This window comes from Oryctolagus cuniculus, chromosome 14 (assembly GCF_964237555.1).
Source record: "Oryctolagus cuniculus chromosome 14, mOryCun1.1, whole genome shotgun sequence".
Taxonomy (NCBI): Eukaryota; Metazoa; Chordata; class Mammalia; order Lagomorpha; family Leporidae; genus Oryctolagus; species Oryctolagus cuniculus.
Window position 1 is genome coordinate 11,043,914 of NC_091445.1, and position 15,712 is coordinate 11,059,625.

At 38.4% G+C, this 15,712-nt stretch overlaps 1 protein-coding gene across 8 annotated transcripts in view; it reads right to left on the bottom strand.

Moving 5' to 3' along the window:
• The window catches only part of TMEM161B (transmembrane protein 161B), a 79,052-nt gene that overhangs the window by 13,817 nt on the left and 49,523 nt on the right, over nt 1-15,712 (bottom strand). For 6 of the 8 annotated variants that reach the window (XM_008261921.4, XM_008261923.4, XM_051854025.2 and 3 more), the window contains one exon: nt 406-557. In XM_008261921.4, coding sequence (XP_008260143.1) covers nt 406-557 — 152 coding nt within the window. The remainder of the gene's footprint in view (nt 1-405; nt 558-15,712) is intronic. The other 2 variants (XM_051854027.2, XM_051854026.2) reach the window with 2 other exon arrangements.

The following is a 15,712-nucleotide window of genomic DNA, read 5'->3' on the forward strand; positions in this document are numbered from 1 at the left end:
ATTAGTATGCCAAAATGCAATAAAATTTGGTTATTAGCAGGAACAGTCTTTGAAAACTTCCCTTTGATATTTGTACATTCTATGAATGTGCATAAAATTTGCATTAATTCTTTAAATTATGTGAGTAAACTTTAGCATTACAGAAACTTATTTAACTTTGAGGGAAAAAAATGAGGGGGCAATTTCTTTGGAAAAAGGTGAACAAAAAACTTAGCTGAAACGAAAACCAAAAAGCAAAGAGAGATTACTTAAGACTAATTAGGTTAATTTATTAGAACACCACAAAATATACTCTTCAAATTTAATTTTAAAAATTTATCAGACATAAAGCTTACTCAAACAATGAAGAAAAATATTAACAATAGACAAAGAAACCTAATTTGTAAAGCTGTATGGAACTATTACCTGTTTCGAGTCCAAATTCCAGATAATTTTCTGTTACAATCAAGACTGCCATGGCTTTGACGAAGAAAAAAAATCCGAAGGTGACACAAAGTGATCTTTCACCGCCATCCTCTACTTTAAAATAGTGTGTAGTTAATGAAAACAGAACTTTGCTGCAGAAGGAAAAGTTGAGGAAAAACCACAAATATCTTTGTGGGAGCTACACACGACTATCTCCATAGGACATGAGCTCCCATAAAATCTGACTGTAGCTCTTATTCTGAGTCTACAACACGCTTATCTACAAGCTGTCTTTAGGAAGGAAGTAAAGAACACACAAAAGTCTGACTTGGTTCCCTGAAAATAGGACATACAAGCAAAATAAATCTAAGTGACGGATATAACATTTTCAAGTCAAGGAAAAATGCATCCATACATTAAGTTGTAATTAGGCAATATACTCCTAGTTTATCTGACATTTTACTGACAGGTTATTAAAGGAATTTTAGGCAATAGGTTCTCAGTGACAAGAAAAGTCAGGGCACAGGTTATCAGAAAACTATTTTTGTGGGCATGTTTGTCAAGCAGTTAACAAAATAAAACATAAACATCGATCACAGGGATCACCTGTCATCACCCAACAACTTAAAATCTGAGAATTATTAGTAAACACGTAATAACCACTGTGAGCTGTGTTATTTAAGATCATCATTTCACAAGAGGATTAAACAAAAACAACATACAGAGTGAAAAAGTTCGTTAACTGTTCTCACCTATCAAAACATACTCAAGAGCTCATCTTAACTGAAATTCAACCCCACAATAATTCACTAAAGATCTAATCAGAGCATGATCGAAAGACACAACACAGAACTCCAAGCTGTTTTCCTCAAACAAAATAAAAGGCACCTAGCTTAGAAACACAGAAGAGCACCTTCATATAGACTTCACGGCAACAGCAGTCATTTAGTACACACCATGTACCAAGCTTTATCAAGCATCTCATTTAATCCTCACAGTGGCCACACTATTCCCATTACTTTACAGAGTAAACATACACACACACACACACACACACACACACACACCCAGAGAGAGATACAGACAGACACAGACAGAGAGACAAAGAAGAGAGAACTCTTAAAGAAAAAAGAAACCATGACACAGAGAGTAGGTTAAGTAAAAGCCCGGTCAGATTAAGGGCAACTGAGATTGAAATCTAGGTGATCTGGATCCAGAGTCTGTGCATACATAAAAATGGATTATGCTGCCAAACTATAGACAACACCTGAATTACATGGGAGTTTAGCAGTAAGACATGAGACATTGAAAAAAAAAAAAAGATTTTATTTATTGGGGCCGCCACTGTGCTTTATGTAAAGCCTCTGCCTGTGGTGCCAGCATCCCATAAGAGTGCTGGTTCTAGTACTAGTTGCTACTCTTCCAACCCAACTCTCTGCTTGTGGCCTGAGAAGGCAATGTAGGATGGCCCAAGTGCTTTGGTCCCTGTACCTGGGTGGGAGACCTGGAAGAAGCTCTTGGCTCCTGATTGGCCCAGTTCCTGCCACTGCGGCCACTTGGGGACTGAACCAGCAGATGGAAGACCTCTCTCTCTCTCCCTCTCTGTGTCTGTAACTCCACCTCCCAAATTTATTTGGGCCAAGTTCCACTGCCTTCCCAGACCGTAAGCAAAGAACTGGGCTGGAAGAGGAGCAGCCGAGACATGAACTGGCACCGCAGATGGAGGCTGTCTTCTACGCAACAGTGCCTACTCTGACATGAGATCTTTTTAAAATAGCATTGTCTCTGCAGAGGCAGACAGTTCAAACATTCTCAGAATTTGAGTTTTTCTACAGCATTGGGCAGGAAGATGAAAAGAGAAGTTAAATTATTTTTATAACAAGGGAGATCTTCAAATCATACAATTTGCAAAACTAACAATCCCTACAAAGTAGAGAGTAAGCATTTAAAAAGTAATATTTATACTCTAGTTCTTATTAGGCAGTATTTTGTGGTATTTCTATGTGCTGTTCTTCAAAATTCTTTCTAAAATCATCTAGCATTATTGTATAAATTTTTCTCTAAACATATTCTCAATCTTATTTCCTTTTGGTTAACAGGTATGAAACCATGTACATAAGCAGTAGGAGTACAGAGCAATACTGGAAAAGTTGGTATGATTCTGTAATACCAAGCTTAACTAGGATTGATAAATTTAAAGGACATCAATTCCAATAAAATTATTAATGAGACTTTATTTTGGTCTTTTGTCATTGTTGATGAATGGTATTTCAACAGAAGCACACTTAATTACCATATAATTTTAAGAAAAAAAGTGATTAAAAAAAAACCTTCTGGGGTAGGTGCTGTGATGTAGCAGGTAAAGCTGCTACTTGCAGTGCCGGCATCCCATAAGGGTGCTGATTTGAGTCCTGGCTGCTCCACTTCTATCCAATCCAGCTCTCTGCTGTGGCCTGGGAAAGCAGAAGATGGCCCAAGTCCTGAGGCCCCTGCACCGGTGTGGGAGACTTGAAAGAAGCTCCTGGCTCCTGATCGGCTCAGCCATCTGGAGAGTGAACCAGCAGATGGAAGACCGACTCTGTCTCTCTCTCTGCCACTTGGTAGCTCTGCCTTTCAAATAAATAAATCATTCATTCAAAAAATTTACGATGTAATCATTTCATGCAACCTACCATCATTTTTTTCTACACTTTCTGTAAGACTATCATTCAATTCAGTGTTTCTCCATTTAAGCCCTTAACTCAAAGACAAATATTGGTAGTTTCTAGTTGAAGTTAATAGACTTTCAAAGGAAAAATATTATGAAGACCATATATAGCTAGAGACTAGGACCCTGACAGTAATCAAGAATTTGTAGATAAGAAGATATAGGAAGAACTCACCTCACATCAATGCAAAGCCATCCCATTAACCAGGGTAAAAGAATTTGTAATGACAAGTGCTTTTGATGGAGCCAGTTGTGTATGCCAGGCAGAAAAAAATGGTTAAAAAGCATTCATCTAAAACCATCCTGCATAATCTAAGCTCTCTGAACAGTTTTATAATTCACCAAAGTCAAAAACACTGTAATTTATGATTTTTTTTAGTAGTAAAACTTCGAAGTCTATGCTTAAATTTTCTTCTAATAGGAGAAAATAAGGTAATACATACAGAAGAATCTATTACTGTTTTTAAATTATGTAAATTTTGAAACATAATCACACTGTATTTACAACTAATAAGTGGTATTAATAACTTTGAGCTGATGACCAGGTTAAGTGTGAAAACAATGAAAGCAAACAAAAAAATAGCAGATTTTAAATTTAAAATTTTTCTTTTCAAAAAATCAATAATCTATCTCTGAATATCAATTTTCTTTTAAAAAGTAAGTTAGGAGGGCTGGCGCCGTGGCTCACTTGGTTAATCCTCCGCCTGCAGCGCCAGCATCCCATATGGGCACTGGGTTCTAGTCCCGGTCGCTCCTCTTCCTGTCCAGCTCTCTGCTGTGGCCCGGGAGGGCAGTGGAGGATGGCCCAAGTGCCGGGGCCCCTGCACCCGCATGGGATACCAGGAGGAAGCACCTGGCTCCTGGCTTCAGATTGGCACAGCGCGCCGGCCATGGCAGCCATCTGGGGGGTGAACCAACGGAAGAAGACCTTTCTCTCTGTCTGTCTCTCTCTAACTCTGCCTGTCAAATAAAAACAAAAATAAATCTTAAAAAAAAAAAGTAAGGAACAATTTTACAAGTCTTAAAGGAAAGTTCTTCTAACCTTAAGAATGATAATTCTAGGATACAGTTACCCCAATTTTTCCCTCCAAAACACCCTGAATCCCATGTTCCTTCTCATTTCTCCAAAACAAAACAAACTAGTGGCTTATTTTTACAAAAATCAAACACCACAAATCCATCCAAATCCATCTCTCCAGTCATTTTCAAGACCTTTATTTACACTGAAAAGTACAATAACATTTTTTGGCCAAAAGTGATTATCAAATGACCAGAATGAAATTTCCCAAAGATTACACTTACTGCCAAACTTGTTACCCTAAATGACAAAATACGTCAACACTAAAGGAAAACAAAATTAGATACAACCTGAACCTGGCATGAAGCATGATTGTGCCCTTTCCCCTAAAACTTTATTTGTAGTGTGATACAATCTCACACTACGAATGCCTAAAATACTATCTCCTGGCTCCTCACATATTACATACTGGATAAATCTTAAACCAAGTATTCAGTGAGTTCCACATTAGAACAAAATCTCCAAGTATTCCAGTATAAAATACACACTCAATATTTTGATACGTTATACTAGCATCTGGCCATGCCCACATGTTCAAATTTTCATTTAATGCCCTACAAACCCACACTTAAGTCAGAACAGTATATTTACCATCTCCTGAATATAACTGCTATGCTGCCTTGGGTCACGGTCTATCATCTGAACTGCCCTGCTTCTTTGCCCCCATCTAATCAAAGACTCGACTGCAGCTCCACTTCCTGAATGAAGCTTACCATTACCTCTCCAGCCTGACCATTCTCTCCCTCTTTGGAACTTATTATAGCATTTACCACTATAATTCACTTGCCGTGTAATCACGTGCCACCTAAAACCACAGTGTGACAACGCTGTAAAGAATCATCTAGAGCTGGAGTGTCTAGCTGAATTCTGGTTCTTCTTCTCTCTTTTCCTTTTTAAAGATTTATTTGTTTATTTTGGAAGTCAGAGTCATGGGGCAGGTGGAGGGAGGGATGATTTTCTACTCTTAAGACATTATTTTCCACAGGGAATCTAATCTCTTGGTGTCTCAGTTTCATTTGTGAAATGCAGCTACTGCACCACCTCAGAGGGTTACTCTGAAAGCTAAATACTTCCTTCTAGTTCTCAGCAACAATTTGATGTTTTCTAGATAACTGAATTACATATAGAACTTGCAATATCAAAGAATAATATGGGAATGTATCTAAAGACAGATGAACCGCAAAATGATAGGGTTCCTAGTCATGTTTAAATCTTTTCCACTGAAGTTTAATTTAATTAAAGAGGTACAAGATTCCATGAGCTGCAGTGGAGTGGCATGGCCTGAAAACAGACATGGGTGAACTCAACAGAGGCAGCAATTAGACACCCAACACTTTGCTCCATTGCCTTCCTATGCAACCATACAACCAAATGCTCTCTAACAGAAGACTAGCATATTTTGCCTCCAAAAAAACTAAACCTTTGGCAAGCAGAGCTGAAATTAAGTCAAATGTGCTGAAAACAGGATGACTAAATGAAAGTCCATATAGCTAAAGGTAGGACAGCTGCTCCTCAATTTGCAATAGGGTTAAGTCCTGATAAACCTAAGTTGAAAATGCCCTTAATACAAGTACACCCAACCTGCTGATCATGATAGCTTAGCAATGCAGTACAATGTATAGTGCCAGTCATTTACTCTTGCAAATGGGAGTCTCTAGGGAGCTGTGGCTTGGTGCACTGCCCAGTATCACAAGCGAAGAGCTGTAAAGCACAACACTAGCCTAGAAAAAGATCAAAATTTAGAATTCAAAATATGTTTTACTAAGAGTGTACTGCTTTTACACCATTGTAAGCTCAGAAAATCCCAAGGCCAGGACTGTCTGTATTCACTGTGGCAATGTGCACAGCAGGTTGTACACCCTGAGCAGCAGATTGAGATTTTCTCTAGATAAACCAGAAGGTGCCAAAGAAAAGACCAATACACAATGACACTACAGGCTACCTAAAACAAAATAACTTTAGCATTACCAAATTCTTCTTTAGTGGAATCAACCAAGCCCTGCTTAAGTGAAGAGCTTCTAATTAGCTTTTAGTGTCTGACTCTAAAGTATGAAAGGAATCCTTAGACACTAAAGCTGGGATTAGCAAACTTTCTCCGTCAGGAACAGATAGTAAATATTTGAGGGCCTGTGGCCATATACTTTCTCTGTATTGAATTTTTCTGTCTGCCTTTCCTCTCCACCTCTTAACAAATATTAAAAGCCAATCTCAGTTCAAGAGCTACACAAAAATGGGCTGCAACCCAGTTACTGTAGGCCATAGTTTTCTATCCCCTGCTTTAGAGCACAGCATCTTATATTAAATAGATAAAATTAGCCACAGAAAAAAGAACTTGGGGGGAAAAAAAAGAGATGATACAAGCAGCAGTTAATAAAAGTTTTTTTTAAATAATATGTAAATAGAAGTGTACATGTTTTTACACACAGGTGTCTATTATAGGAGATATGTCCTTATTTCATAAAGCTAAGCAATGATAAATGAGTCCTAGAAACAAGCTCAGAATGCTATGAAAAAGGAATTGTTAGTGAAAATAAGTTTAGAAAAAATTAAAAAGAGGATAAATTGAAAATACTAATGTTTGGAAAAAAATGTCAGGGATAATTTCCCATAAAGAAAACTTTTGACAAAGATGGAAATGAGAGAAAAAGTGATGAGAAGATCAGTCTTTGATGTACAATATTTGATGAACAAAAGTGAGTGAAAATGAATGGGGGAGGTAAGTTAATAACAGCAGAGAAAATTCTTACAAGAAATAAAATTTTCAAACTTGAATTTTTCAAATTAAAGGATCCCACCAGAGGGTGGATATTTGGCATAACAGTTAAAGACACTACCTAGGGTGACCAAATCCCGTATAGGAATGCCTGAGTTCAGGTCCTGGCTCTTTTCTGATTCTAGCTTCCTGCTAATGTTCGCTCTGGGAGACAGTAAGTGATGTCTCAAGAAGTTGGGTCCCTGTCACCCACATGGGAGACTTGGATTGAGTTCCCAGCTTTGGTCTTGCCCAACCCCAGCTGCTGTGGGCATCTGGGATTTAATCAGCTGATGGGAGAACTCCCACTGTCTCTTTTTCTGTCTCTCTGCAAATAAGTAAATAAAAATTTGTTTAAACATGAAATTTAAAAAACAGCCCATGAAATCCCAGCATTATGAATTAATAGTTCCTCATGAGATGTATGATGACAGACTTTCAAAAACAAAATATTTTCTGAGAGGATAAATGAAGCAAAAGAAGTCATACAGGAAAGATTAAATATCACAATGTTGTAATTCTTAACACCAACACTCAAGATTGAGGACAATAGAGCAGTGTCTTCAAAATTATGAAGAAAAATACTCATATTAGTAACCTAGATTTTATATCCAACCGAATACCAAATAATGAGAGCACAAAATTAAGATAGCTTCAAAACCACAAAGTCTAAAAATAGCTCATATGTGCACCGTGATAGAAAGGTCCACCAAAACTTTTGAACAAATCAAGAAAAGAGAAAAACACTGGATTTTGGAAATTGGAAATTAAACTTGGGAGGAAGGAAAAGAGAATTCTTAGGATGACAACAAAAATCAGCCCCATGATTAACAGTTATTCTGCTGGCCTGAAAGGCATCCAGTTAGCCTAAAGCCAGAGAACAGCAGGAAGTCTCTAAGGCTTTCTCCATGGGAAAGAGAAAGAAATTAATACAGTTAGAAGGGAACTGGTGAACAACTGCACTGAAAATCTAATGTAATTAATAATAAGCACAAAGAAAAAAATGGTAAATTTTTATAACAAGCAATTAATTTATAAAAACTATTAAAAGAAACTGAAGTACCTTACAATATGCACACATTGCTATGGTCTGAACATGATTTGGCCCCCAAACTCTTAAGTTAATGGCACTACAAGGTTGAAAACTCTATCCAATTATGCTGTTTACTGAGCCTTAGGGAAGTGATTAGATTATATGGGGGTGGAGGCGCCCATGCCTCATGACTGAATTTTGGTCGTGTTATATACATGCACGCCTCCTGTTTCTTGACCTGTGATGATCTGTGCTGCGTGGGGACTCAGGCAAGAAGGCCACCACCACATGAAGCCCCTAGGCTTTGCACTTCTAGATCCATGAGCAAAAATAAACCTTTTTTTTTTTTATAAAGTTACACTGCCTAAGGAATTTTACTATAACAAAATAAATAATATTGGTAATATAAGCACTATACTTACAAGTACAGAGATATCATAAGCCAGAAGTGACAGATAGATAGGAAGCTAACAGCCAGGCTGTTAGTTCCAGAGGCTATGGAAGACGATTGTTGGTTTTCTGACATTCTTAATACTCTAAATATAAAACTATGCATACATAACATCTGATAAAAGTATTCTAGAAAATTCAGCGTAGATTTTTTTTTTTTTTATTTGACAGGCAGAGTTAGACAGTGAGAGTGAGAGTGAGAGTGAGAGTGAGAGAGAGAGAGAGAGAGAGAGAGATCAATCGATCTTCCATCTACTGGTTTACTCTCCAAACAGTTCAAATGGCCAGGCATGGGCCAGATCAAAGCCAGGAGCCAGAATCTTCATCCAAGTCTCCCACAAGGGTAAAGGGGTCCAAGCATTTGGGCCATCTTCCGCTGCTTTTCCCAGGCCATTAATGCAGAGCTGGATCAGAGTGGAGCAACCAGGACTTGAATCAGTGTCCAAATGGAATGCCGGCGTTGTAGATGGCAGTTTTATCAGCTAGGCCCCAACACTGGCCCCACAAATATGTATTAATCATTAAATCTAATGCACAGAGATTATTTCCAGGTCCTATTAATTCAAATATCATAAAATACTTATGTCAATTAATACTATTAGGAATGTTCACTATCATCTTAAAGCTAAAAGAATTCAATGCAACTTTGACTTTTACGGGCAAAGATTCAATAGTATATGTATATATTTCCAAATTAAAACAGAATTAAGTATTTAACTTATTTTATAAAGTAGTAAACGAGTAGGGTCAGCGCTGTGGCATAGCAGATAAAGCTGCTGCCTCCAGCATTGGCATTCCATATGGGTGCAGGTTTGAGTCCTAGCTGCCCCACTTCCTACCTAGCTCCCTATCGCACCTAGGAATGCAATGGAAGATGGCCCAGCTCCTTGGGCCCCTATACCCACATGAGAAACCTGGATAAAGTTCCCAGTTCCTGGTTTTGGATCAGCCCAGGTCTCCAGTTACGGCCATCTGGGGAGTGAACCAGCAGATGGAAGATTTCTCTCTTTTTACTGCCTTTCAAATAGACAAATAAACCATTAAAAAAAAAAAAAAAAAAAAAAAAAAAAAAAAAAAAAACAACAGAAAGATGCCCACGACTCACATCAGAGTACTTGAGTTTAGTATCTGGCTCTGGCTCCTGACTCCAGTTTCCTACTCATGCAGACCTTGGGAGGTAGTCTGGATTCCTGCTCCTTTGTGAGAGATACGAATTGAGCTCCTCTTGCAGCCCAGCCCAACCCAGTCTTGACCACTGTGGGCCTTTGGGGAATCAATCAGCAGATGGGAACTCTATTTGTCTGTCTTTGTCTCTCCATCTCTCAAACAAAACAAAACAAAACAAAACAAAAAATCTGATCCTGCCTTCCAATGTTAAAATAAATAAAACATAGATAGTTCTCAACAAAACTTGAAAGAAATATTTTCGTAGCTATATGTATGTTTAACTACTGATCACACAGAAAAGAAAAAGAACTGAAAATTCTCTGACATAAGCAAAACCTATCAGAAATGTTTAAAACCTCATCCTTTCAGAAAACTAACAGCTGATCTCAACCTCACCATATTGTGAAGGGAAATAATAGCCAAGCATTTCTGAAAGCATAACCTATATGTTAAAAACAAAGAAACTATTAAGTAAACTTCTGAATTAAAACAAAGATATAATTTAAGTTTAATCATTGTTTTACAACTAAATGAGAAAAAAACCAATCACATACATTAATAAATAGAAATAAGAACCTATTACTCAACATCGCTATTTAACTCTAGGATCTTACTCTGAAATCCAAGTAATCTAAAAGCATTAATGTCACAAAAGATCTCTGAAAGTTTCTGCAAGAAAGCACACTATGTAAAAGTTTTCAAGATGAAGTAAGTACCTTGGCTCACATTCAATCATTTTGACTCTGTTCTTCTCTCACCATACCTGACATCTTTCAAAGTCTACTTCAGGGTTTAGTGTTTCATTTTTCTTATTAATCTAAAGCAGAACATTTTCATGAAGAATATAGTGATTTAGAACCTTCTAAGGAATGTACAAATGGTGACTAAGTTGTGCTGGTTTGCAACAGTAGTTTAATTCCCACAGCAAACACATGCAACATTTAATTTGTAGACCTTAAAGTTACAAATCTACATACAGAACTGAATATTAAGCCAGAAAACTTCAGATTTCACTTTAAGCTATTCATGGCTTTAATCTTTGAATAAAATGTGTATGTCTGGCAACCAGGGAAAATTAAAATTTTAAAACACAGCCATAAAACATACATAATAGGGTTTTGTACCTTAAACCATCCACATTGTAAAATACAAGCACTGTGGAAATGTGACTCATGATCCAGTCCTTTACCCAAATATAATAGGACTACAGAGAAGCTTTATCCTTCTTTGTAGAACAGCTTTCTTCTCACTCAAATCCACATAACTCACTCAGTATTACTCTCTCTGCTACAGCTTATTCCCAAGAAAGGTTCCTTTTTTTTTTTTTTTTTAATCTATACATTGTATTTTAATCTTTCAAGTTTTTGCTTGCCCCAAAGAATCTCTGGCTTTTCCCAAGCACCATTTTTATCTTCTTATTTTATTCATATAATGAAAGTGATATGTGTTGTACTCATAACATTAATAAACATTTCTCCTATGACTTTTAGACTTCATGGAACACAGTGCAGGAAAGAGTTACTAGAACCACTCCATCATCACTGCAAGGCTATCTTCATTCTTTATCATCCCCATGGTGTGTAATTTGCATAAATGGAACTGGCACACACAGACTTGGTCAAAGTAGGTGGGAAAAATACAAATGGGAAAGCAGAGTAGAGCTGAGAATGAGTTTGTGTTTAGCAGCCAGACGAGAAGCAGGTATGAAGGCTAGGATGAATGCACCACTCAGTCAAGGCAGAAAGCACAACTGACGATGACAGTTGGCTCAGCTCCAGGTTTCAGGGTTCAAGGTTATAGTGGCACATACTGTGAAAAGTCATTCCCATATGTTTAGAAATCTTAAGATTCTGTAGAAATTGTAACTGCTATCTCTCATAGGTACGTTCAGTACAATAGGGGAAGATAACAAAAATGATAATAGAAATAAAGCAATTTTCTTCCTCACTTTTAAGTAGGCTACTTTAACAAAGGACATTCTATCAATAACTGCAGAGAATTTCTGAATCAACTGGGTATGTGTGACTATGGAATGAAGCAGAACTTAATGGAATGGGTTTGAGTCGTTGGGAGGCATATATAGTAACAAAATAAAGAGAAGCCAGAACTGGCTGAACTCAGTTTATAAAGCATGAAACAAAAACTGCGTATGTTATAACAGAAGACAAGCTATAAATAGACTTCTCCTTGGTGTTAATCTGGGTATCTGGCACTTAGGTAATACTGATCTACATGCTGTTAAATGCAGGTTACTCTCTTACATGCTACAGGTCAAAATGAAAATCAAGTTCCGAAGCATACATGTGATTCTATTTTCTTCTTCCCTACCACTTTGATAGAGGTAGCAAAAAATAGCTTGGATTGTAAATTCTTCAGTACTTTCCATCCTTTGTTTAATGGGGAGATAGTCAGCTATGGGATTCCCACAGGGTATTATCATTTGGTGCTTTCATGAGTACACTGCTTACAACTAAGCAAAGCCTGGTGAGTGCTTAAGACTGTGTGGGATCTTTGTCTCAGGTTATTAGGTATCACTGAGCAAAATGTACAAAGAAATTTATTCACAGAAACAAAGAACTTTTAAAAATTTCTCTGGGGGGGTCGGCACTGTGGCATAGTGGGTTAAAATGCTACCTGAAGGACAGGGATCCCATGTGGGTGCCAGTTTGAGTCCTGGCTGCTCCACTCTTCCAATCCAGCTCCCCGCTAATGCACCTGGGAAGGCAGAGGAAGATGGACCAAGTGCTTAGGTCCCTGTACCCTTGTGGGATACCTGAAGAAGCTCTTGGCTCGGGTCTGATCCAGCCTCAGCCACTGTGGCCATTTAGGGAGTGAACCAGCAGATGGAAGATATCTATCTCTGTCTCTCCCTCTCTCTATAACTCTGCCTTTCTAATACAATAAACAATTTTTTTTTTTTGACAGGCAGAGTGGACAGTGAGAAAGAGAGACAGAGAGAAAGGTCTTCCTTTGCCGTTGGTTCACCCTCCAATGGCCGCCACGGCTGGCGCGCTGCGGCCGGCGCACCGCGCTGATCCGATGGCAGGAGCCAGGTGCTTCTCCTGGTCTCTCATGAGGTGCAGGGCCCAAGCACTTGGGCCATCCTCCACTGCACTCCCTGGCCACAGCAGAGAGCTGGCCCGGAAGAGGGGCAACCGGGGCAGAATCCGGCGCCCCGACCAGGACTAGAACCCGGTGTGCCGCACCGCAAGGTGGAGGATTAGCCTGTTGAGCCACAGCGCCGGCCATAAACCAATCTTAAAAAAAATTATTTTTTCCTCTGGTAGGTATATTATCAAGGGTTATATCGCATTAATATAAAACTGCACATCAAGAATATCCATTCCCATATATGTATAAACCATAAAGAAAATGAAGAGTACTAATGAACAATATTTTGAAGGGGTGGCCATTCGGTCCAGAGGATTAAGCTGACACTTAAGATGCCCAAATCCTTTATTAGAGTACGTGTGTTTAAGTCCTGGCTCCACTCTCCATTCCACCTTCCTGCTAATGTGCACGCCATGAGGCAGCAGGTGATAGCTCAAGTAGCTGGGTCCCTGTCACCCACATGGGAAACTTGGATTGAGTGTAGCCTCCCAGCTTTGGCAGGGTCCAGTTTTGGCTGTGTGAACATGTGGGGAATGAACCACCAGATGGGAGATCTCTGCCTGTCTCTGCTTCCCAAATAAATAATGTTTTTAAATTTTGAAGGACATAAGAATTTACTAAAATATGAGAAAAGCAGCATGACAAAATAGTCACCTAGTGCTAATTATCAAGTTAAAATAATTTTAGTGTGTTGCATATGCTTGATATCTAGGGATGGGTTTTATTCTGACTGCTATTTTCATATATTTAATTCTACATAATTATATAGCATTGTAAATGCTTGAATTTAATACTGTGTTCTTAGAATTCACGTAGTATCGACTCTCTGAGGATGCTTCTCATTGGCATAAATCGTCAGTATTTCTACTCAACACACAATACACTTAATGAAGATGTTGACTTTTAAGGCTTTGTTCAGTCCTTCTAAAATATATAAAATAATGCCTTCAAAACTATTAGGGGAATGATTTTCAAGCTGGAATTGCATTCTCGGTCAAATGATCAATTAACTTGTAGGGTAGAATAAAAATATTTTCAGAAATGCAGGCCACAAGAAAAATGTAGCTCCCACGCAACTTACATGAAGGTGATACTGGAGGATCCATCTGATCAGGAGGTGAGATTGATCTCCAGCCAAATGAGGAAGTAAACCAAGTGGGAGAAAGATATAGACTCTAAGGACACAGAGCTCTAGTAAGAACTATGCAAAAAGAGACCCTAGGAAGATCATGACAGGTGATCCCAGGGGCACAGCTGTGCATCAGGTCAACCAATCCAGGTAGGGACCTCTCTTGGACACTAGAACTCTCCACAAGCAGAGAATGATACACCAAGAATGCTTCCAAACATACTGACATTTAAACACCCAGAAAAGTTCACAGTTAAATTGAGAGCACACATACAAAGAAATCACACAAATGCAAAATTAAAACAAGGATTGATATGTGAAGTGTTCATGCAATTATAACATTAACACTGAATATTCTTCTATATGTGAAAGCTGAGATGAAGGAGAAATGAGCACCAGCAACAACCCAGGAAGATATGCTAATTCCTCATTTCAAAGTGAAATGGTAGCAGCTAAAACCTAAAACTAAAATCAAGCTGTGGCCTTGTAAGCCTATGGAAATATGGAGGTGAACAGCAATAGCTAGGAGTTGGAAGAAGGTTGGCCTCTGAAGAGATGGAAATGAAGGTGTGAGAAGGAAACAATTTAATTTCAATAAAAATAATGAACAAGAAGTGAAAACATCTTCAGCAGTAAAAGATACAAGTTTCCAGATTGAAAGGATAAACCTAGAACATAACACACTTAATAATAAAACCTCAGAATATCAAAAGAAGAAAGAAAAAGCTTCAGGCAGGTGCATGCTGGGGGAAAGAAGAGGTAAACACAGAAAGAAAAGGCCATCCAATTTCTCAAGAGCATTCAAAATTCTCAGGAAAAACTATTTTCTTCTTAGTGTTTCCTACTGAACTAAAGGATCAATCAACTAAAGGGGAAAAATAAGCATAATTACAGGTAAATGAGATTTCAAGAATGCAGTCTGCCAGGAGAGTAAGCCAAGAGGAAATGGTGGGATCCAGAAAGAGGAACAGGGAAACCTTAAAGAGGTGGTAAAGAGTCCCAAGACAAAAGCTGTCTAAGAGAGGCAGAAAACTGAGGTCTCTAGGAGGTTATTTCCACTGGAAAAGAGAGAAATGCTGTGTCTGAACTACTGTAGTAGCACCAATTTTGTCTAAGAGTTTAGTTTTCATACAATAAAAATAAAAATTGTCCAAGGAAAGTAAAATAATGCTTAACTAAAAATAAAATTTCCATAAGCATGACATGGAAAAAAGTGATCATAAATTCACTAAAATGCTTTCTATTTTGGGAGAATAGGAAGGACAGGGAATAGGGAACAAGGAACAATACTATCTGAATCTATCACATCGTGGTTTCCATACGGTAAGAAATCCTAGGGCTGGCGCTGTGGTACAGCGGGTTAACACCTTGGCCTGAAGCGCCGGCATCCAATATGGGTGCCAGTTCTAGTCCCAGCTGCTCCTCTTCTGATCCAGCTCTCTGCTTTGGCCTGGGATAGCAGTATTAGATTGCCCAAGTCCTTGGGCCCTTGCACCCACGTGGGAGATCCAGAAGAAGCTCCTGGCTCCTAGCTTCGGATTGGCACAACCATTGCGGCTATCTGGAGATGTGAACCAGCAGATGGAAGACCTCTCTGTCTCTGTCTCTACCTCTCTCTGTAACTCTTTCAAATAAATAAAATAAATCTTAAAAAAAAAAAAAAAAAAAAAAAAGAAATGCAGAGGTAAAAGGCTGCTTCTGTGATTTTAGACTCAGATTTAAAAAAAGGAAAGATAGGTATCTTTCTTTACATTTAACTTTTTTTTTTTGGACAGGCAGAGTTAGAGAGAGAGAGAGACAGAGAGAAAGGTCTTCTTTTTTCATTGGTTTACCCCCTAGATGGCCACTACGGCTGGCTGGTGCACTGGGCCAATCTGAAG